Source organism: Amia ocellicauda, chromosome 1, assembly GCF_036373705.1.
Source record: "Amia ocellicauda isolate fAmiCal2 chromosome 1, fAmiCal2.hap1, whole genome shotgun sequence".
Classification (NCBI taxonomy): domain Eukaryota; kingdom Metazoa; phylum Chordata; class Actinopteri; order Amiiformes; family Amiidae; genus Amia; species Amia ocellicauda.
This window is the reverse complement of record NC_089850.1, coordinates 24,863,686-24,887,632: the sequence shown is the minus strand read 5'-3', so window position 1 is coordinate 24,887,632 and position 23,947 is coordinate 24,863,686. Positions and strand designations below refer to the sequence as shown.

The 23,947-nt window shown below is 37.2% G+C and overlaps 1 protein-coding gene across 7 annotated transcripts in view; it reads left to right on the top strand.

The window, feature by feature from the left end:
* ptprk (protein tyrosine phosphatase receptor type K) overlaps positions 1-23,947 on the top strand; it is a 252,383-nt gene that overhangs the window by 57,482 nt on the left and 170,954 nt on the right. For all 7 annotated transcript variants that reach the window (XM_066699287.1, XM_066699337.1, XM_066699321.1 and 4 more), the window contains exon 3: positions 11,965-12,236. In XM_066699287.1, coding sequence (XP_066555384.1) covers positions 11,965-12,236 — 272 coding nt within the window. The remainder of the gene's footprint in view (positions 1-11,964; positions 12,237-23,947) is intronic.

The following is a 23,947-nucleotide window of genomic DNA, read 5'->3' as shown; positions in this document are numbered from 1 at the left end:
TATTAGGGAGAAGTTGTTGCTGAGAACCACTTTAACCTCCCTCATTTTGTATTGCTGCTTAACGTTTGAAGTTGACTAGTGAGCTGTTTTATGTCAAAGACAGATTAGGTTCTGTAGTCTTTCATGTAAAACAACAAATTAGTTCAATCCGAGGCCCAGTTAAATTAGCTTCAACTCTTGATTAGATGCTATTAATTCCAAAGCATTAAAAGACTATTTTTAAGAAACAATTTTGTGGCTTAATTTCCAAAGTACCTGAGAATTTAGTTTTGCTGTTTTAAGGATTTTTGGGATGTTGTTTTCAGTATCCATGTGTATGTGCAATGCATTGTTGTGATTTGGATCTGTACTTTGTTATGGTACAGCCTTGCGGTTGGAGTAATTGAATCTAATGGTAATTTGCAGATCATCAAAAGACTGGATGATTTGAGAAAACAATCTTCATGTCTCATGTTCAAGTCTTGAGGAGCAATCTTGCAAAGTTCTTATCTTACTTTATTTACAGGCATTTGCTTCTGTTTTTGTATATAAATGCAAACACCTGATGTAGAATTCTGTAATTTAGATTTTAAACCCTTAATTAGCAGTTTGACTTCCTTGGTATTTTCTAACAAGTAGATGAATTCTACATAGATTTCATTTATAAAATTGAGCTTGTCATAATAGTTTTTGTTAATTTTACAGTGATGTGTATGGTAACATGAATCAACAGATTCTTCTTAATGTGTTCTATTTCAATTTGTTTGTATACTTTTCAAAAGTAGTTTTACAATTGTGTTAGGTAGTCTAACATTTCAGTCTCTGCATATTGAATTGAATCCTCAGACTAACCTTTTCTGAATAAGACATTTTTATGTTGACGATTGGTGGGGTAGGAGGGCATTCAGTTTACATTTCTTAATTTTATAGTAGTTATGTTTTGACACATGATTAATTGTAACCAAACATAACTGGTCTTAATTCTGAAAAAGCCTACAGGACTGGAATGAAAATGAGATGCAGTGTTGTGAAGGTCTTGGTTAGCTGCTAAATCAGATAAACAGAGTAGTAGGGGAAATCATTTGCCAGAGGGCTCTGTGGTACATCATTTTTCTTGTGAAACATGTAGTAAGTGGCAGAATGAAGGCCTCCCCACTGCTATTTAGGGTTTTCCCAGGGAATTCAAAATATATACTTTTCAGAAGAGGGATGTTTATAATTAGTACCTTCTCTTGTTACTTAGCTTATTCATACCAACATGTTCAGATTTAAAACTCTCATCTTCTGGGAGATTACAGCTGGCCAGGAATAATTCTGAGTGTTTGATTTATTCTGTTCTGTGCTATACATGCATTGTTTGGTAAGTACACAGTCAGATAGTCAGCAGAAAATGGCAGCCTCAAACACACAAAACGCAGTGCTGAAACCAGTACCTTGTTTTTCTATTGTCAATTATGGATATAAAACTACTCTTGAAATTTCAGCATCAATTTTGAGAAATAGTTTCTTTACTTAGGAGTCACTTTTTTATATTTTACCTCTGTAGGAACTTACTGATGTGTGTTTGTCCAGATCTACTCAAAGCACCAGCGGTCAGCTGACATTAGTGAAACGAAGACCATGACGAGATCACCGCATGTCCCATTACAGCGCGGACAATAACCGTGAATGCCATATACAGCAAAGTGCCATAACCATGCCCACTACTACAGTATGGATGAAAATGGCACCACTTTAATAGGGCATGTGGTGATAAGTGTGGTCTGTTTCGCCATAATGTTGTGATACCAGCTGCAACCCTAGTCATCATTAAATGAGCAACCTTCATATCAATGTAATATAAATATGACTAACAAAATATCTCTAACAAATCCAAGTTTACAATGCTACAATGAGCTTATGCACCATGTAGGGCCTGAGACCAAGGAGGCTGAAGTGTTGGAAAAACTAGACAATGCTGCTGCTTTTGAGGGTGTTCATTTTAATATGCCATGTGTAATGCAATAGATGATAATTTCTGAATTGACTGTTCAAGTACAGTATGATAAGACCTACCACAGTTTGTGCTTAACACATGTTCTTCCTGACACAGTTAAAGACATTCAGGTCACCTTAAACCTTAGCCTTTTAAAGACACCTGCAAGGGAATATTGTGATTTGATTTATGCATTTGTATGCATTGATGGGCTTTTAAAACTATGACATTGTGAATCTTGTCCTGGTTCATTTACATTGACTAACTGTTCTTTTTAACAAATGTAATAGTTTCAGAAGGCTTTGACAACAATAGAAACTACTTTACCAACAAGTGAACATGAACGAAGTACGGTCTATTCAATTTGCCTAATTAGATATTCGGAAAGTAGTTCAGCTTTGCATGTGTTATGTAGTTAGGCAGAATGTGAGAAGGCCATACTGTTGAAGAGGGCATTTGAGGTCCTATAGTACATTAAAATGATAATTTAAACAGATTGACGTTTAACCACTAAATAATAATAGCCGTAATATCAATGTTGTGTGAGTGCCTTTGTGGTGCTTGAATGAGTTGGCCCACTGTCACCATCCTTTCCTTATTGCATCTTTTCTTGATTTAACTGCCACAATGAATGACTAGGTTTGTACAAATGACTTATTACAGAATGATTAATAGATTTTAGTCATTTTCAGATCAGTAAAACACTATTTATATATTTAAATACAAACTAGAATCATGACCTTCAAAGTTAGCCTACATCTTGTAACATGTATGATCATAAAGGCAATTCAGTTTTCTTGTAGATGAATAACTACCTGAATAACAATTTTAATATAGGTTAAGTAGATAATTTAATATTTCTATCATAAGCCATGGCCCATTATATACACTATGAATTATATTTAGGCTACTGTAGGCTATGTTATAACAATTTGCTAAATTATATTAAAGGTTTAAAAAAAATGCAAATTAACCTCTTTTTAAAGACAAATATAAAGTACATAAAGTATAAAGCTTTTTATTTGTATTGTATTTAAGTACCTAAAGTATGATTTTTCTACTCCCCTTTTTACCATTGAGAGCTGAATACCCTCCACTTCATATCAAAGTCCAAGGCTATGAACAGAAATGTGGATTACTTCAATTTTTTAAGTCTTTTGTTATATTTTGTTGGGGTGGTGGAGTGGGGGGTCAAACTGAGATCTATATAAATAAATTGGCAACAGATTTTTGGCTTTGGTTCACGTTGTCATGTCTTTGTTTTAATTTACCGACAGCTTGATTATCTCCCCCTCATGAGGCAACCATGCATGTGAGGAGGGCTAGGTTTTTAAGGCTTCATATTTACTTTGTAAAGTGATGTGAAACACTGGACAGAACAGGCAGTGTGGGAGGGGGAGGATGAGCGGTGACTGGCATCCTCGGCAAGGATTTTGTTAACCCTTTCATGAGACATTCCAGTAATCTGTAAGCAAAACTGCTTTTCATCAGCTGGGAAAGGCATGTTCTGTCAAACATTTTATATATATATATATATAAACCTGCTAGATAAAATGTCAGAAGGGACCAGTTCAGTAGGTGGCCAATTGTGCTTATAACACAATTTTAAAATCTATAAAGATGTAATTTCTGGATCTCTGGCCTCAGTTGTTCCATGTTTTGTTTTATTTGTCTTCATATGGATCAAAAAATAAAAGATAAACATGTACAGAATTCATTACTTCATTCTGTCTGTATAATTATATTGATAATGGAAATATAAGCATCATGGACTGTTATACCAGAGTTTGAAATGCTGAACAGATGCTCTGGCATTATGACAAATGGTTGGAAAAGCTGTGTAAAGCTACTCCCGATGTTATGCTTAAGGGCTGACATATGTAGATAGTGTGTTCAAATTGCATTTAAATGTTTGGAAAAATTTTAGCTTTTTTTTTTTTTTTTTAATATGTATATCAAGAATGTTTCCTAATTCTTTGTTGGTAGAGCTAATCAAGTCAAATAAGTTAAGGAAATAGATTAAATAAATAAATTAAAAGCAGATTGCACATTTGTCAAAATCCTCACGCAGGACTCTAAAAGGTCAGTTTATTTTGTGTTCCAAATCAGCATATATTAATGTTGGAAGTACCACCAAGCTGGCAGTTATCTCCTCAGAGATATATGTGTGTGTGTGTATATGTATGTGTGTGTGTATGTATGTATGTATATATATATATATATATATACACTCACCTAAAGGATTATTAGGAACACCTGTTCAATTTCTCATTAATGCAATTATCTAACCAACCAATCACATGGCAGTTGCTTCACTGCATTTAGGGGTGTGGTCCTGGTCAAGACAATCTCCTGAACTCCAAACTGAATGTCTGAATGGGAAAGAAAGGTGATTTAAGCAATTTTGAGCGTGGCATGGTTGTTGGTGCCAGACGGGCCGGTCTGAGTATTTCACAATCTGCTCAGTTACTGGGATTTTCACGCACAACCATTTCTGGGGTTTACAAAGAATGGTGTGAAAAGGGAAAAACATCCAGTATGCGGCAGTCCTGTGGGCGAAAATGCCTTGTTGATGCTAGAGGTCAGAGGAGAATGGGCTGACTGATTCAAGCTGATAGAAGAGCAACTTTGACTGAAATAACCACTCGTTACAACCGAGGTATGCAGCAAAGCATTTGTGAAGCCACAACACGTACAACCTTGAGGCGGATGGGCTACAACAGCAGAAGACCCCACCGGGTACCACTCATCTCCACTACAAATAGGAAAAAGAGGCTACAGTTTGCACAAGCTCACCAAAATTGGACAGTTGAAGACTGGAAAAATGTTGCCTGGTCTGATGAGTCTCGATTTCTGTCGAGACATTCAGATGGTAGAGTCAGAATTTGGCGTAAACAGAATGAGAACATGGATCCATCATGCCTTGTTACCACTGTGCAGGCTGGTGGTGGTGGTGTAATGGTGTGGGGGATGTTTTCTTGGCACACTTTAGGCCCCTTAGTGCCAATTGGGCATCGTTTAAATGCCACGGCCTACCTGAGCATTGTTTCTGACCATGTCCATCCCTTTATGACCACCATGTACCCATCCTCTGATGGCTACTTCCAGCAGGATAATGCACCATGTCACAAAGGTCGAATCATTTCAAATTGGTTTCTTGACCATGACAATGAGTTCACTGTACTAAACTGGCCCCCACAGTCACCAGATCTCAACCCAATAGAGCATCTTTGGGATGTGGTGGAACGGGAGCTTCGTGCCCTGGATGTGCATCCCACAAATCTCCATCAACTGCAAGATGCTCAATATGGGCCAACATTTCTAAAGAATGCTTTCAGCACCTTGTTGAATCAATGCCACGTAGAATTAAGGCAGTTCTGAAGGCGAAAGGGGGTCAAACACAGTATTAGTATGGTGTTCCTAATAATCCTTTAGGTGAGTGTGTATATATAATTATATTTGATCCCCTGCTGATTTTGTACGTTTGCCCACTGACAAAGAAATGATCAGTCTATAATTTTAATGGTAGGTGTATTTTAACAGTGAGAGACAGAATAACAACAAAAAAATCCAGAAAGACGCATTTAAAAAAAGTTATACATTGATTTGCATGTTAATGAGGGAAATAAGTATTTGACCCCTTCGACTTAGTACTTGGTGGCAAAACTCTTGTTGGCAATCACAGAGGTCAGACGTTTCTTGTAGTTGGCCACCAGGTTTGCACACATCTCAGGAGGGATTTTGTCCCACTCCTCTTTGCAGATCCTCTCCAAGTCATTAAGGTTTCGAGGCTGACGTTTGGCAACTTGAACCTTCTGCTCCCTCCACATATTTTCTATGGGATTAAGGTCTGTAGACTGGCTAGGCCACTCCAGGACCTTAATGTGCTTCTTCTTGAGCCACTCCTTTGTTGCCTTGGCTGTGTGTTTTGGGTCATTGTCATACTGGAATACCCATCCACGACCCATTTTCAATTACCTGGCTGAGGGAAGGAGGTTCTCACCCAAGATTTGACGGTACATGACCCCGTCCATCGTCCCTTTGATGCGGTGCAGTTGTCCCGTCCCCTTAGCAGAAAAACACCCCCAAAGCATAATGTTTCCACCTCCATGTTTGACGGTGGGGATGGTGTTCTTGGGGTCATTCCTCCTCCTCCAAACACAGCGAGTTGAGTTGATGCCAAAGAGCTCGATTTTGGTCTCATCTGACCACAACACTTTCACCCAGTTCTCCTCTGAATCATTCAGATGTTCATTGGCAAACTTCAGACGGGCCTGTACATGTGCTTTCTTGAGCAGGGGGACCTTGCGGGCGCTGCAGGATTTCAGTCCTTCACGGCGTAGTGTGTTACCAATTGTTTTCTTGGTGACTATGGTCCCAGCTGCCTTGAGATCATTAACAAGATCCTCCCGTGTAGTTCTGGGCTGATTCCCCACCGTTCTCATGATCATTGAAACTCCACAAGGTGAGATCTTGCATGGAGCCCCAGACCGAGGGAGACTGACAGTTATTTTGTGTTTCTTCCATTTGCGAATAATCGCACCAACTGTTGTCACCTTCTCACCAAGCTGCTTGTCGATGGTCTTGTAGCCCATTCCAGCCTTGTGTAGGTCTACAATCTTGTCCCTGACATCCTTGGACAGCTCTTTGGTCTTGGCCATGGTGGAGAGTTTGGAATCTGATTGATTGATTGCTTCTGTGGACAGGTGTCTTTTATACAGGTAACGAGCTGAGATTAGGAGCACTCCCTTTAAGAGAGTGCTCCTAATCTCAGTTCGTTACCTGTATAAAAGACACCTGGGAGCCAGAAATCTTGCTGATTGATAGGGGATCAAATACTTATTTAACTTATTAACATGCAAATCAATTTATAACTTTTTTGAAATGCGTTTTTCTGGATTTTTTTTGTTATTCTGTCTCACACTGTTAAAATACACCTACCATTAAAATTATAGACTGATCATTTCTTTGTAAGTGGGCAAACGTACAAAATCAGCAGCGGATCAAATACTTTTTTCCCTCAGTGTATGTATGCATGTATGTATGTATATATGCAAATATAATTTGAGTAATTCACAAAATATTGTATTTGTTACTTTTGTTTTATACTATTGGGTAAAAAATAAATTGAATTTATGAAGTGTCAAATAATAGTAAATGAAATGCGCATTATGCTGCTGTAGCGTAAGGTACACTTATATATTTCAGTTAAAGAAGTTAATTTAAGTATCACTTTCTACAAGATTCTAGGATTCTTGATAACTCAATTTCTGCAATAATTGGACGTAGACACCAATTCCAAAGATATAAATTCTGAAATGTATTAAAAACAAAGATTAAAATGTAGCACCACACTAGTTAAACTAGAAAAACTAATTAAAATTCACTCAAGATCAACAAATGAAAGCCAAATCACTTCCGTGACCAAATCAAAGACTATGGAATCGCATATGATAACACAAAATGTTACACAAAATTACAAACACATTGACTACAATACCGGTTAGTAAGACGAAGGTGAGTCTCTCATTAGTATTGTTAGTCGCACATTAAATAACTAATGCAGGTTAGTATTTATATATATATATATATATATATCAGTCTCATTTACGTTTTGGGTGCAGAGATAGATTCCATCATTTCTTGTTTCCACAATTCTCCCTAATTGATTACTGTTCAATGATTAAGGATAGGCAGGGCCACCTATAATCTAGTGTCTATTAACGTGTCAATTTCAGACTAAACCGTTAAACAGGAATGAGAAGATATCTCTCGGCGCTGACAGATTTTGTTTCTAAAATTGTCAAGCAAAACAGTTTAATGCAACACACATTTATATTTAAAAACTAAATTATATTACACATTCTAGAGTTATGAATCACAGATTAACATTTCTAATTGATTTCTCAAATGTCATGAATCATGAACTCCTAACTGTTAAACTTATCTGAACTTCGTCGCAGAGAGGCCTCTCTGTCTTCGGGCTCAGATAACAGCACACGGCAGGAGGTGCGTGTGGTTTGGAACAAAGGCAGTCTGGTTCGGCTTCGTCCAAGAACTTCCACTCAGTCGATGCACCTGGAAGTTGGGGTTTCGCGACAGAGTCTTTTCCAAACAGATTTTCCACTGGTTTGAAGGCTCCAAGGTTGTGCACAAAATCTTCTTTGCAAGCAGGGTTTTCCACTGTAGTTACTTGAAGTCAAAGTCTTTGAGGAAAGCAGGGCCCTGTTCGTTTCCAAGGGTCGAGTTTCTTAAGATTCAAAAGCTATTTAAATGACTGAACACTTTCGTATTGCAGTCGACTTAGTCAGCTGTAAAACTCCACTGATCAGATGGGTACAGGTGGGCATGCGCTGAATAAAGTTCTTCAAAATAATTCTTCTTACGGCTCAATCTCCTTCTCCCAGTTTAACTCTTCTGTTGCCGGCAAAGACTTGGTTGGTTTCCGGTTCCAATTCTGGCAACAGAGCTACAGGTTGAGTTGTGGCAGCGAGTTACCGGTTCAGGTGAGAGAGAGAGAGAGAGAGAGAGACAGAGGTGCTGTGCCTTGCCTTTTAATGCCTGTCAGATCAATAGACGATTGGTTCTTGAGTTTGTGAAATTGGATTTCGGTTTCAGCCCCCAGTGTCCTATTGGAGGAAGCTCGATTTATGACTGATGTCAATCCATGCCATCTTTTGGAAATGCCGGTTGGCCTGGGTTCGTAGCTCTGTTTCGGGATTTCGGCTCTCGCCTGCTTCAAAGGGTTTTTATTACCTCCAGGCCGTATTTCCCAGACATTTCACAGCAGGGATTCCAAGCCATTTGGCCCATTCTCGGTGCCATCCTCCCAAGACTGCCACTTTGATATAGAACAGTTCATGTGCCGATGAGCTCAGGAAATCTGATTACTTTGGGGGAGAGGTCTTCTTTAGATCAGTGCTTCAGCTAAGGCTCTGAATGCTCTTATCAAAATACACCCCCACTTAACGCTACACTGCAAAAGTTTAATATTTTGACATACTTGACAACCATATGGATTAACTCACCCTTTTTCACCAAGTTTTCCAAGCCTAAATTAACCTTTTTCAATTGCATTTTTTTTTCTTTTCAATTCATAATGTTAGAAGAATATTTATTAACCATCTCTTGGAAGTAATAATTTGCCCTATATTATAATGACATGTATAGTGCCTTGCAAAAGTATTCACGCCTCTTGGCATTTTTTCTATTTTGTTGCCCTACAACCTGGAATTAAAATTTGATTTTTTGGGGGGTTTGTATCATTTGATTTACACAACATGCCTACCACTTTGAAGATGCAAAATATTTTTTCTTGTGAAACAAACAATAAATAAGACAAAAAACAGAACTTGAGCATGCATAACTATTCACCCCCCCAAAGTCAATACTTTGTAGAGCCACCTTTTGCAGCAATTACAGCTGCAGGTCTCTTGAGGTACGTCTCTATAAGCTTGGCACATCTAGCCACTGCTCCAGCTCCTTCAAGGTGGATGGGTTCCGCTGGTGTACAGCAATCTTTTGTCACACCACAGATTCTCAGTTGGATTGAGATCTGGGCTTTGACTAGGCCATTCCAAGACATTTAAATGTTTCCCCTTAAATCACTCGAGTGTTGCTTTAGCAGTATGCTTAGGGTCATTGTCCTGCTGGAAGGTGAACCCTCATCCCAGTCTCAAATCTCTGGAAGACTGAAACAGGTTTCCCTCAAGAATTTCCCTGTATTTAGTGCCATCCATCATTCCTTCAATTCTGACCAGTTTCCCAGTCCCTGCCGATTAAAAAAAACAAAAAACAAAAAACAAACAAAAAAAAAACATCCCCACAGCATGATGCTGCCACCACCATGCTTCACTGTAGGGATGGTGTTCTCGGGGTGATGAGAGGTGTTGGGTTTGCGCCAGACATAGCATTTTCCTTGATGGCCTAAAAGCTCAATTTTAGTCTCATCTGACCAGAGTACCTTCTTCCGTATGTTTGGGGAGTCTCCCAGATGCTTTTTGGCGAACAGCAAACGTGTTTGCTTTTTTTCTTCTTTAAGCAATGACTTTTTTCTGGCCACTCTTCGGTAAGGTGGCCCTATGCACAGATACTCTAATCTCCGCTGTGGAGCTTTGCAGCTCCTTCAGGGTTATATTTGGCCTCTTTGTTGCCTCTCTGAATAATGCCCTCCTTGCCTGGTCCATGAGTTTTGGTGGGCAGCCCTCTCTTGGCAGGTTTGTTGTGGTGTCATATTCTTTCCATTTTTTAATAATGGATTTAATGGTGCTCTGTGGGATGTTCAAAGTTTCGGATATTTTTTTTTTTTTTACCTAACCCTGATCTGTACTTCTCCACAACTTTGTCCCTGACCTGTTTGGAGAGCTCCTTGGTCTTCATGATGCCGCTTGCTTGGTGGTGCCCCTTGCTCAGTGGTGTTGCAGACTCTGGGGCCTTTCAGAACAGGTATATATATACTGAGATCATGTGACAGATCATGTGACACTTAGATTGCACACAGGTGGACTTTAACTAATGGTGACTTCTAAAGGTAATAGGTTGTACCAGATCTTATTTAGGGGCATCATAGCAAAGGTGGTGAATAGATATGCACACACCACTTTCCCGTTTTTTATTTTTTAAGAATTATTTAAAACAAGTTATTTTCATTTCACTTCACCAATTTGGACCATTTTGTGTATGTCCATTACATGAAATCCAAATAAATAAATATCCATTTAAATTAAGTTGTAATACAACAAAATAGGAAAAATGCCATGGGGGGTGAATACTTTTGCAAGGCATTGTATTTATGCATATGCTATTTATAGTTACACTCAAAGGTAGAAGTGCTTGTCCTCCTGCATACAAATTATGGCATATTCATTGATCTGGTGTAATGTTCTTTTTTTATTTATTTTTTGTTAACCAAAAACACAAACTTAATATGAAACCTGAATCATGAATGCATTGGTGAGAATACATTGACTCCAAGATACTATGAAGTAACTTTGTGCAGATTTCTAAATTAAGTTTTCCCTTGACTTTGGTATTATCCATATGTCTTCAATGCAGGCATCACTGATTGCTTTGGAATTTGTGGGCATCTTCTGTTTGTTTTGTTATGTGCTTTTGAAAACAAAACAATCCTTCCAACCTTAAACAAACATCTCTGTTATAACAGTACTTATTTTATCTTCAGACACACTACCATCTCTTAAGTTTTGAGATTGATTATGAATGTGCAATAATGTTCGAGCTTCTAAAGAAAACGTGAATCAAATAAACTTTTAAACATTCAAATGTTTTTGTTTCTACTATTTCCAAATGGCTTTCAAAATAAATTTTAAAAAATACTAATTATCTCGAAGTAGCTGCAACACAGAGCGACTATAATACTTTACTCAGTCTCATTCAGTGAATTAATAACTTGATTTCATATTTTCATAATTATTTTGTGATCAAAGTGAAATCCTTTTATATTCTATTAAATACAAAACGGGCGGAATAGTAGTTTTGTTTATTTACTCACATATTTATATTTTGATCACTAACATGATATGCTAGGACTAGGAAAAGGAGGAAAATGGTTTGTAACCAGATAATCACTTTAGATTCACTGACTGTTTGTTCAAGGAAGATACTTAATCTCTCTCTTCTGTCATTTGGATGAGACTTAAAATATAATGTGTACTTTCTCAGTGATTCTACAGCTGTATTTTAGATTTCTAGATTCATCCTGTTTTTTTTTCATTTTCATCACTAATTTGTAGACATTCTAAATTGTACAAGTAGGTACTTATGTATGACCGTTTTGCTTTTCTGATTTTTGTACAATATGCATTATACATTGTAAATTAACAAAACTTTAAAGTACACCTTCTAAAGGTCTTTTTTTTTCTGCAAGTCATTTTATAAGTGGGGTGAAAAAAATCTGCACTATGTTCTGATAGTGAAATAACTGGCATTCTAAGAAGACCACTTACTTTTACAAGTATTCCAAAGCCTTATCCCCTTTTATCTTTTCACAGGGTCTTATATGATGGTTGACTCCTCACAGCACGACTCTGGAGAAAAAGCACGTATTCAGCTTCCATTAATGAAAGAAAATGACACACACTGTATTGACTTCAACTACTTATTATACACCCAAGATGGCTCAAGCCCAGGAACACTAAACATTTTAGTGAAGGTGAACAAGGGTCCCCTTGCTAATCCCATCTGGAATGTGACCAGCAACACTGGCAAAGACTGGCTCAGAGCAGAATTGGCTGTCAGCACCTTCTGGCCCAACGACTATCAGGTAATGCTCAATAAGTGTCTTTTTTCTTACATTAAAATACATTTTAAGCTTATTTTTATTTTATTTAGTCTGTTTTATGCATTTGTTTTAAGGGTGCGATGTTGAATCTGGGTCAAGGCGTTTGTGACACTTCACTAAAACAGTTTCAGCTTCATGTCAGTTTCATTGTCAACTGATGTCCATGTTGCTAACTTTAAAGTATATTAATCAAGTTTTATGTACCAAATTAGTATAACAGGCTTCTAGGGTAAGAATACAATAATTGTTCTATTTTTTTTTTTTTTTTAACACAATATACTTGAACTCGGAACATTGAATTATCCAGAAAAAAAAGTGATGCATTAAATGCAAAACATACATACTATTAATCAACTTGTCCTTATTACTTATAATGATAATTTCTAATAATAAAAGCAAAATTAATCTTGATGCTTAAACTGTTATATCACTATAACCTTAAATGCATTTTTTGTTTTAATTTTAGATTTCACTTCTGAGTACAAACAAAATCCAGTGTTATTAAAAGCAAATCCAGTGTTATTTAATGAAAACACGCGCACACACAGGATTTTTTGGGTCACATTGCATTTTAAGATTTCTATAAGGTGTTACAAGAACATGTTGCATTTTCCTAAACATATTGTTCTTGGCCTAAAACCTTTCGTGCTTAAGCTATGTAAAAAGTAGGAAAAATTTGCCTTGGGGTTGGGTTTTGTTAGTTTTATTAGGTTTTTAACAAGAAAGTGGTTGTCAAAGTGTGCAACACTCAGGCCATAAAACTCTGAAGGCTTGGGTCTTGACTGGTTTGAAACAAGAGGGTCAGAAAATGCACATCTGAAAAACACATCTGCAAACACTTAAATCTTAATGCTGAACAAAATGCGAAAACAAAGCTTTCCCTCGAAGCATCTCTGATAGTATTTGACTCATATTTCTTGTTGGCAGCACACAATTATTTACAGTCAAAATAAACAACATGGAGATGAAACGTATACAAATAAATGTTGTATGTTTTGTCTTTAAAAATACATATATTTACATTTATGCTACATTTACCTTTTATATTGGTATTTTCCTGTAAATAGTTTAGTACAGACCAAAGCAATGCTATATCTGTATAGAATATGCTTTCTGTATTTTTGCTTTCTTTCACTTCATATGAACCACTTAATTGAGATTGTATTCTCTCCTTTCTTTTTTTACTGGAATTCTAGTATCCTAGATACTGCCTCCTTCACAAAATGAATCTCTCAGATTGAAAAGTTTACTTTGACCTTTTAAGTAATCTACTATAAAGTTGTAAACATCATTCCATAAGATTTTATAAAACACTTGAAATGTGAATAAAAGTAGTGTACCCTTGTCTTGAATACAGACTATCATATACACCCATTATGTAGGATATAATGCATGTGGAAATAAAGTATATTTTTACAATTAATACTGTAGTTTTACAGATTTTTACTCATTCATTGAAGAACACTCTTAAGACTTGCTTTTTATACCATTTAAATGCAAATGTTTACTCAGGAATGAGTAAAATATAGAAGTTGAACTTCATGGGTTTTCAAATGACATTTACATTTAATTTAAATTCCAAAGCAACCACATCCCCTGCCGAGTCGGATGCAGAATTGGTTTCTTGACACAAACTCAAGGGCTAACACCCCCCCAAATGAATAAATGCACAGTAGTAATGATTAACCAAATTATACTTCCATTATATGCACTATTTAGATCTTGAAAGATAAGATGGTAATTGTTGATTCACACACTACACACTTATTTAAAGGATAATGATACATATTTGTTAAAACTGAGCCTTTCTGTTGGTTTGACCATTGACATCTGTAACTTGCTTTTTCCGACATTTTATAACTTTTTGGTCAACCGCTATATTTTAAATACTGTTATTTTAATTGAATTATGATAACTATTTTCATTCCGAATGTTATAATGTCCTTGTATGTTGATATCGGTGTATCAATCTACCACAAGAAGCAAACTCTATTGTGAAACATACTAATACGTGAAAATAATTGCCATAAGTTTCTTATTTGTTCTTAATGTTTATTTTTATGTTGACAATTTTAATAGTGATTAAAAATGTTTACTGTCACACGGAAGAAAAAAATAAATATGCAGTCACGTGATGGACTGGCTAAGAAGGTTCACTTTAGATCTTGTTTGAAGAATCACAGATGAAATTTGATTTATTTATTTTGACTGGTACTCAAGAATGATGACCAGGGCATCATTGCTTTCCAGCACTGCTTGTGCTTGTGTTTGTGTATCGGGCATATCCTGCCCTAGGATTGAGAGTAGGTCAGATACATGTCATTGTGCCCTCTAAACCAGATTGGATAGCCTTTTCCTCCCGGCTTAGTGAAATGTACAAGCTTTGTTGTGGACTCCATGGAAAGACAACAAACCTGAAAAAAAAAAAAAAAACGAAAAGCATAAATGTCTGTTATGAAGACTGTAGAAGAGTTAAAGTAGTCTTATGCTTTTGTGTGCCCCCCGCATTAAATATGCCAATAGACTAATATGATATCAAGGGAAAAAGCCTCAAAGGTAATCTAAAATACTGTTTTACCCTCTGTACCTTACATTTGAATTTCGATTATTCTTTGGCTTATATACACACACATAACATACATATACACTGGAGGTGAAAAGTATGAGGACAGCTGGATGTCATTTTCTAAAAGAAGAAAGGAAGAATTGGCATGAACTATTGATATATACACTCATTACCCTCACTCATACACTCATTACCTCTTTAAAGGGAGTAGCAGCAGACCTTTTTTTTGTTGTTTACTGCAAAATATAACCTTTGAAATACAATGTACTGCCACATTAGAAGTTCCTAAAACTTGGACAAATGAGGGCAGGGTTGCTCCCTCTTTATAATGTACTGTGGCAGTGTGATAAATGGGTTTCTCAGGTGAAAACAGGTGACTCCGAGGTATCAATACCAAAACTATATTGTTGCTAATGGAAAATCCAGTTCTGTTTTTTTTTTTTTTTTTTTTTTTTTAACTCCACATGGACAACTGGGAGGATGCTATAACATTTAAAATGGCACTAGTACTGCACCTCAACCTGAATGAATTTTATTAATTCACCTTTTTTGTGGTGTATTGCCACTTGTTAAAATGATGACACTTTACAGATGTTACATTCAGGCAATATTTTTGTACTCTTTTATTTCTCACATAAAAACTAAATAAATTATGAATTGTATGGACTGAGGGTACATTTTAACAGTTATATTAAATTAAGAAGAAAGCCTTATGTATTTTTCTGTTGGAATTTGTGTTTATTTGGTGTTTAAAAGTTTTCTAGTAAAAGTCAGGATCTGCTGTATGACTAATTGGAAGAAATTACTAATGTTGCTTTTGATCTACTCTCATCTACACATTTATGAATTTTAAGTGTCTGATTTAGTTATTTTCCCCCCTATTTTTTTTTTTTTTTTTATGGTGGTATTTTATGCTGGGGACTTATTTTTTTCTCTCTCTTCGGTGGTCAGTTTTCTGATGCTGGTCATAGCCTGCTGTTTCCTTTTTCAAGGTTAGGTCATATCGTTGTAACACCTACACTGCAGAATATTTCTCATCCACTGAGTTGAACCCCAAATTTAATAAAATACAGGACAGGAATTACTTGTCTGCTTGTATCTCATAACATGAATGTGACAAAAGCTGTCCTGCAGAGAATAAAGCAAGTTTAAACACAATAGGTGGTAAATAAACCTAAACACACAGGGGATTAAGTATCAGTTGGAAGAGATGCCACTATAATTAAGCCTTGATTCTTCCTGCTTTCAAAATGGGAACTTGGGGGGGAGTCTTCAGGAGAAGGCGAGTACTGGCATGTTCTTCGTTTTAGTCTTTGGTTAGTGCATACTTTTTTTTTTTCTTGAAAATGTAATTTATCCAGCTCTGATATTCTCAAGTTAATTCTTTCATATCTCTGTCTGAGAAAAATAGCATAAGCAGAGTGCAACTACAGTAGTAGCTTATCTTTCCAATTTAAATTGAGAAATCGGTAAAATCCCAATGCATTATATTTGTGCATTTGTTTATTTATTGTAAATAACTGATAAACTCATGAAATCACATTAAAAATTCTTCCTAAGCAATTATTTATCCTGTAGAATGTAACAATGTATACAGAATATAATATTCAGTATATGCAAATTTATTTCCACTACATTTTGCTGTTTAGCCATGTCAAAAAGAATGATTAATGCAAATAATGATAATAAATGATTGCTTTCTTTCTTTGGATTATTAAATATTGAGTTTTAATGGTTAACATGCCGACAAGTTTATGAATGTGTAAACTGATCTGTGATTTTGTTGAACTAGTTATAAATATAACATGAATAAAACTGGTAGTTTTTATTTGCATTTAGGAATTACTGTAATGCTGTATTTAGTAGAAGATTGATACACTGCCTTGATGTCGGTCAGTTAATTTTCATGCTTCTGTAGTTTGTAATTGTAGCAAGCAAGTGTGGTCTTTATTAAATTGCTGTCTTATTAAATATAAACCAGCTACCATGGGTTTGCTGAGCCCTGAGGGTCTGTCACTGACTTAGCATAGCAATGGAAACTATGTAAAGCTTTTCAGAGATACAGTTTGATGAAGTGTGGGTTAAGAAGAGCAGTGCAGTGGGTAAAGACAAAAGTGGTATATAGCTGACATGGGAAAGAAGCAAACAAACCTGACATACAAAGCCTAAGTGATTTATTTACAAACATAGCATTGCCTAGACATATTTTAGCCCTCTTTTTTGGTTTCCTGTCTTTCAAATCAAATAATTTCATTTTTTCCCCCTCTTAGCCTGAAGGGAGAGTGTTGTTCTTGCAGAGATGAATGGTACCGTAAATTTAATGAGGGAGCCAAAAGAACATTGTTGTGATACCTCACCAGGTCGGTTTTGAGAATCAGTAGTTATCAGCTAAACTATCTCCTTAAAATAATGCACATTCCCAGAGTTTTATAATGTTCAAGATGAAAATGAAAATAAAATAACCATGTAGGTTCAAAACGAGCAATGTTAAAGTGAGTCTAATTGTCTGGTTAAAAACATATATTAAAAAAATAATTAAAAAAAGTGCAACGGCAAGGATGACAGGAAAAACCGGTCTTTAAACAGTGCATGTCTTTTGCAAACCAACAAAAAACAAACTAATGAAATAAGAGACATTTTAATCTGTTTATGACCAGTTATTCTGATTGCAGATGGGATGCAGGTCATAATCTGGAAGGAGGTAACAGTGCAGCTCTGCTTAGCCTTGGCAGCCACTTCCCATTATGTTTTATGTAATATAGTATGCTAACATCCATATACATATATACAAGATACAATTAAATAAAAATAGATCCTTTTTCATTTCCTTAAAAGTAGTTCATAATTTCCCTGTCCATACAATTTTAAAGCATTTCACTATGAGAATAAAAATATTAGACTGTTCATTGCATTCATTGCAGAGACTTATTAAATGTTGATGAGACATGGCAAAGCGTACATTTACATGATCGTGTGCAAGCATTGTGGCGACATGACCTCATGCACTAGTGATTTTAGTCATGCTGTGTGTGCTCTCCACATTCAAAATTGTTCACTTTGGGCAAATTGGACCGAAACAACAGATGCTCTGTATTGAATGACTTAATATACAGCTATGCAAATTGTTTCTCTTTAAGGAAACCAGGAAACACCTTTACAAAATTTAGAAAGTAGTAATGGTATTGGTGGCTTTTCTATACAGTATAACTCCCCAACTTTTTTTTTTCTTTCTGAAACTCAATTAGTGCATAAATTGTATCAATGTGCTTTATATTTGATTCCTGTGACTTCAGTTCATATGATTTGGATTGCTAATGATCTGTACAAGAAAAAAAAATGAGGTAAAGTATCTATTGTGCTTCAGTCCTGCTTATTATTATTTATTTTTTTGTAAGCTCCTCACTTCAATTTAAAACCATTTGAGAGTGATGGACTGAAGAAAATTAGGTCCTTATGGAGATTGCATATCTGACAGCTACATAGGTCAATATACCAGATTTATATTAATTAGTCTTTGCCTGAGGGTGAGCATTATGTATCATATGTAGAGACTGATTACCAAAAAAATGTTCAACTCAAAATGAATGTCTGTAGTGGACCCACTTATACATACATTTAAATAGTAGACTCATTGGAAAATGAATCTGCACCCATTGTTGCATTTATCTCATTTTTAGTCTTGGCTAGCAACATTTAAGCAGTGTTTGCTTTAGCAGTAATCTGATCATGGGATTTAAGTGCAGTTTGCTTTTCAAGCCCTTTTACTATGTAAGTGATAACTGTTTGTTAGTGATCTGAAAATCGTGCTTTCAAGATGGGTGTGAAATTATTTTTTTTTAGGTGAAAATTTATTGGAGCTTTTCTGGGTTACATCTGAATCAACAATGACTTTCAATCAACTTTGCATTACATTTTTCATTGGATTTTAACACAGGCCATGCTCCTTAATGGTCTTACTGGATGATTAGCTTTACAGCATGGACCCATTACACATACCAAAAAAATATTTTACAGTGGGGTTTAATAATAGTAGGATAGGCTGTAGTAGTAAACAGATTGTGATGTTTACACTTTTTGTACTTTTAGATTTTTTTCTAAAAACCTCACTTCACTCAGTTTTACAAAGTTTTGTTTTTAATTTATTATTTTTTAAGTTTTACGAATCATTATCCACAGAATGATGACATCAATAAGAGTTAAGAATGTTTTGTTTTTATTTAACTTTTTAAAAAACATTTAGACTAGGCAGGCATAGGTGTCAGCATCAAAATAATTGTTATTGATTTGAAGGCATGCTGCAGTTCTCTATAATGGATTTTTCACATTTTCATACTTCGATGTCCTGAACTTTTAATTCCTCAGTGTATCCAGTGGAGAATTACATTCAGATCTTTTTCAATGGCATTATCTGTAAAAGAAGAAGAAAAACGTTTCATTACTTTGACATAATAACAGTAAACATTACTATTTTTACGCTTTTTACACCTGCACTGTAGGAGAATTTTATACAGTGCATTTGTGACCTAATCTTGTAAGCTGTATGAAAACCACATCAATATATACAATAGATATATATTGTACTGAATTCTGATTTACCTTGGGAGTTCTTGCAATAGTTGCAAATCTTGAAAGCTGGTATTTTCTGATTCTAACTATTAGTAATATAGGTGAACCAATATTGCTTCTGGGCTGTCCCATTAAATATATTTTGTTTGCCATTTCATGTGCAGTCTTTTTTTTTTTTTTAATCATGTACCGCAAAAGTAATTGGAATCAAAAAATAACTATTGACCATGCCAAAAGAGTTGAAAAGGAAAGTTTTGGGTGAGGAAAAAGAGGTTCAATTCTGGCTTTACTGTCAGAGGGATACAGTGAACGTCGGGTTGCTTCCATCCTTAAAATTTCAAAGACGGCGGTTCATAAGAACAAGGTCAAGCAGCAGACATTGGGGACAACAAAGCTACAGACTGGCAGAGGGCAAAAACGACTCTCCACTGACCGGGATGACCACCAACTAATTCGAGTATCAGTCAACAACCGTAGGATGACATGAAGTGACTTACAAAAAGAATGGCAAACGGCAGCTGAGGTGAAGTGCACGGCGAGGACGGTTTGAAACGGGCTCCTAGGGGCAGGGCTGAAGTCGTGCAAAGCTAGAAAAAAGCCCTTCATCAATGAAAAGCAAAGAAGAGCCAGGCTGAGGGTTGCAAAAGACCATAAAGATTGGACCGTAGAGGACCGGAGTAAGGTTTTCTTCTCCGAGTCCAATTTTCAGCTTTGCCCAACACCTGGTCGTCTAATGGTTAGATGGAGACCTGGAGAGGCCTACAAGCCACAGTGTCTCACACCCACTGTGAAATTTGGTGTAGGATCGGTGATAATCTGGGGGTGTTTCACACATCGGACAATGTTCCCCAACTCTGAGGATTGGTTGTTACAGCAGGACAATGTTCCATGCCACACAGCCAGGTCAATCAAGATGTGGATGGAGGACCACCAGATCAAGACCCTGTCATGGTCAGCCCAATCTCCAGACCTGAACCCCATTGAAAACCTCTGGAATGTGATCAAGAGTAAAATGGATGGTCACAAGCCATCAAACAAAGCTGAGCTGTTGAATTTTTGCACCAGGAGTGGCATAAAGTCACCCAACAAAGACTGGTGGAGAGTATGCAGGGTTATTCCACCAAATATTGATTTTTATTATTACTTTTTTATTCTTACTCAATTTCTTAGCAAACACCCTTATCCAGGGTAACTTACAATTGTTTCAAGATATCACATTGTTTTACATTTACCCATTTATACAGCTAGGCATTTACTGGAGCAATCTAGGTAAAGTACCTTGCTCAAGGGTACAACAGCAATGCCCCCACCTGGGATTGAACCCATGACTCTCCATCTCTACCCCGGAATCCAGAGCCCTGACCACTACTCCACACTGATCAGTGTATATACACTTATACATAAATGTGTGTGTGCGTATATATATATATACCGATCAGCCATAACATTATGACCACTGACAGGTGAAGTGAATAACACTGATTATCTTATCATGGCACCTGTCAGTGGGTGGGATATATTAGGCAGCAAGTGAACATTTTGTCCTCAAAGTTGATGTGTTAGAAGCAGGAAAAATGGGCAAGCGTAAGGATCTGAGTGACTTTGACAAGGGCCAAATTGTGATGGCTAGACGACTGGGTCAGAGCATCTCCAAAACTGCAGCTCTTGTGGGGTGTTCCCGGTCTGCAGTGGTCAGTACCTATCAAAAGTGGTCCAAGGAAGGAAAAGCAGTGAACTGGCGACAGGGTCGTGGGCGGCCAAAGCTCATTGATGCACGTGGGGAGCGAAGGCTGGCCTGTGTGGTCCGATCCAACAGACGAGCTACTGTAGCTCAAATTGCTGAAAAAGTTAATGCTGGTTCTGATAGAAAGGTGTCAGAACACACAGTGCATCGCAGTTTGTTGCGTATGGGGCTGCGTAGCCGCAGACCAGTCAGGGTGTCCATGCTGACCCCTGTCCACCGGCGAAAGCGCCTACAATGGGTACATGAGCATCAGAACTGGACCACAGAGCAATGGAAGAAGGTGGCCTGGTCTGATGATTCACGAGTTCAGGGTGTTGACTTGGCCTCCAAATTCCACAGATCTCAATCCAATCGAACATCTGTGGGATGTGCTGGACAAACAAGTCCGATCCATGGAGGTCCCACCTCACAACTTACAGGACTTAAAGGATCTGCTGCTAACGTCTTGGTGCCAGATACCACAGCACACCTTCAGAGGTCTAGTGGAGTCCATGCCTCGATGGGTCAGCACTGTTTGGGCTGTGAAAGGGGGACCTACACAATATTAGGCAGGTGGTCATAATGTTATGGCTGATTGTGTAAATGTATGGTCTTTGGGTGCCTTTACTAAAAATGACCCCATCCCCATAACACACATTTTCAGACATTCATTCTTGCATCTATGCAGTTTGAATTAAAACAGATCTTGAATTTACTTTGTCTCTAAAATCCTTAAATCCTTGTGGTATTTGATGTAATATATACAGTGTATAATTATATTTTGAATTGGCGTTACCTTCCATCCACTGAATTAAAAGTAAGAAACTCCACACTGGATTAGGGCTGGGTGATATGACTTAAAAATAATATCTCGATATTGGTAGAAGTTTGGACGATACACAATATATCTCTCTATTTCTTGTTTTTATCCAATCAAGCTACACAATAAAACCAAAAACAAGTATTTTGTTAATCATTAAATATGCAAAACTAACAAATACCACATGCAGGCTGTCGTGGTAAATATATGCAGGATGCCACACATTACAGTGCAAGTGTTGTGTGATTACTGTTATGCGTCTTGTGTTGCTATGGGATACATGTATACATATACACAGTATGATTTACTTTCACATAACGACAATAACACAAGTAATAGTAATCACACAACAAATGCACTGTAAAATGGTATAGATTCAGGTAGATTTACCACATCCGGGTTTATAGTGGCACGTTTATCTTCTAGACAGGTACATTTCTCCTCTGACTGTCGCGTTTCTATTCTGCTTACCAGTACAGCACGTGTTAATACAAAATAGTTACAATAATGATAATACAAACTGTTGTACCACTTCACCATCTTAATAAAGAGAAAATTAAACTTTCTGCATATCTTTGCATTGCTTTCCAATTTTTAAAAATGCAAACAAAAAACGATGGCATATTGTTGAGGGTGCTTGCAGATCGAGTTTAGGCCGGTGACGAGAGCGGGGTGGAATGTGTGTGCTTGTGCATTAAAGTGTCTTTTGGTTATGTTGGTTATTGTGTCAGTTCACTCTCCTCCATGTCTGTTTCTGATGCACATTTCTTGCCTGCATCAGGCACGTGTGGAAGAACCGGGAAGAACGCAAAGCGTCCAAATGACGAAAAATATTGCCGTAAAGAGTGGGATTTGCGACACAACGAAATGATAGAGCATATTATGAAATGATAGATGTTTTTCTATCGTCACATGATATATATCGTCATATCGCACAGCCCTACTCTGGGTAGGGAAGGTCGTCTTGGACACCACTGCGTTATAGTGACACCAGCTGAGAGAGAAGGCAACACAGCAGCTGCTGGCTTCCTTACAGTCATAGCTTGTTTGCTCTTGGTCCTACATGTGCGATTTTATCAGAAGAAGAAATCTACAGTCCTGGTTCCCTTCATCCATCTGCCATCTTAACACTGACAACCCCCCCAAGCTATCACACTAAAAGTCTGGAAACCTGACTCATTCGTATCATGTATTTAACCTTCTCTCTTCCCTTTCCTCTCAAGGGTTTCGATAGTGTGGGCTTTGAGGTGCTTCAGCTATCTACAGTGAGGGGAAAAAAGTATTTGATAACAGAATAACAACAAAAAAATCCAGAAAAACACATTTCAAAAAAGTTATAAATTGGCAAAACCCTTGTTGGCAATCACAGAGGTTAGATGTTTCTTGTAGTTGGCCACCAGGTTTGCACACATCTCAGGAGGGATTTTGTCCCACTCCTCTTTGCAGATCCTCTCCAAGTCATTAAGGTTTCGAGGCTGACGTTTGGCAACTCGAACCTTCATAATGTTTCCCCCTCCATGTTTGATGGTGTTCTTGGGGTCATTCCTCCTCCTCCAAACACGGCGAGTTGAGTTGATGCCAAAGAGCTCGATTTTGGTCTCATCTGACCACAACACTTTCACCCAGTTCTCCTCTGAATCATTCAGATGTTCATTGGCAAACTTCAGATGGGCCTGTACATGTGCTTTCTTGAGCAGGGGGACCTTGCGGCTGCTGCATGGATTTCAGTCCTTCACGGCGTAGTGTGTTACCAATTGTTTTCTTGGTGACTATGGTCCCAGCTGCCTTGAGATCATTAACAAGATCCTCCCGTGTAGTTCTGGGCTGATTCCTCACCGTTCTCATGATCATTGAAACTCCACGAGGTGAGATCTTGCATGGAGCCCCAGACCGAGGGAGACTAGTTATTTTGTTTCTTCCATTTGCGAATAATCGCACCAACTGTTGTCACCTTCTCACCAAGCTGCTTGGCGATGGTCTTGTAGCCCATTCCAGCCTTGTGTAGGTCTACAATCTTG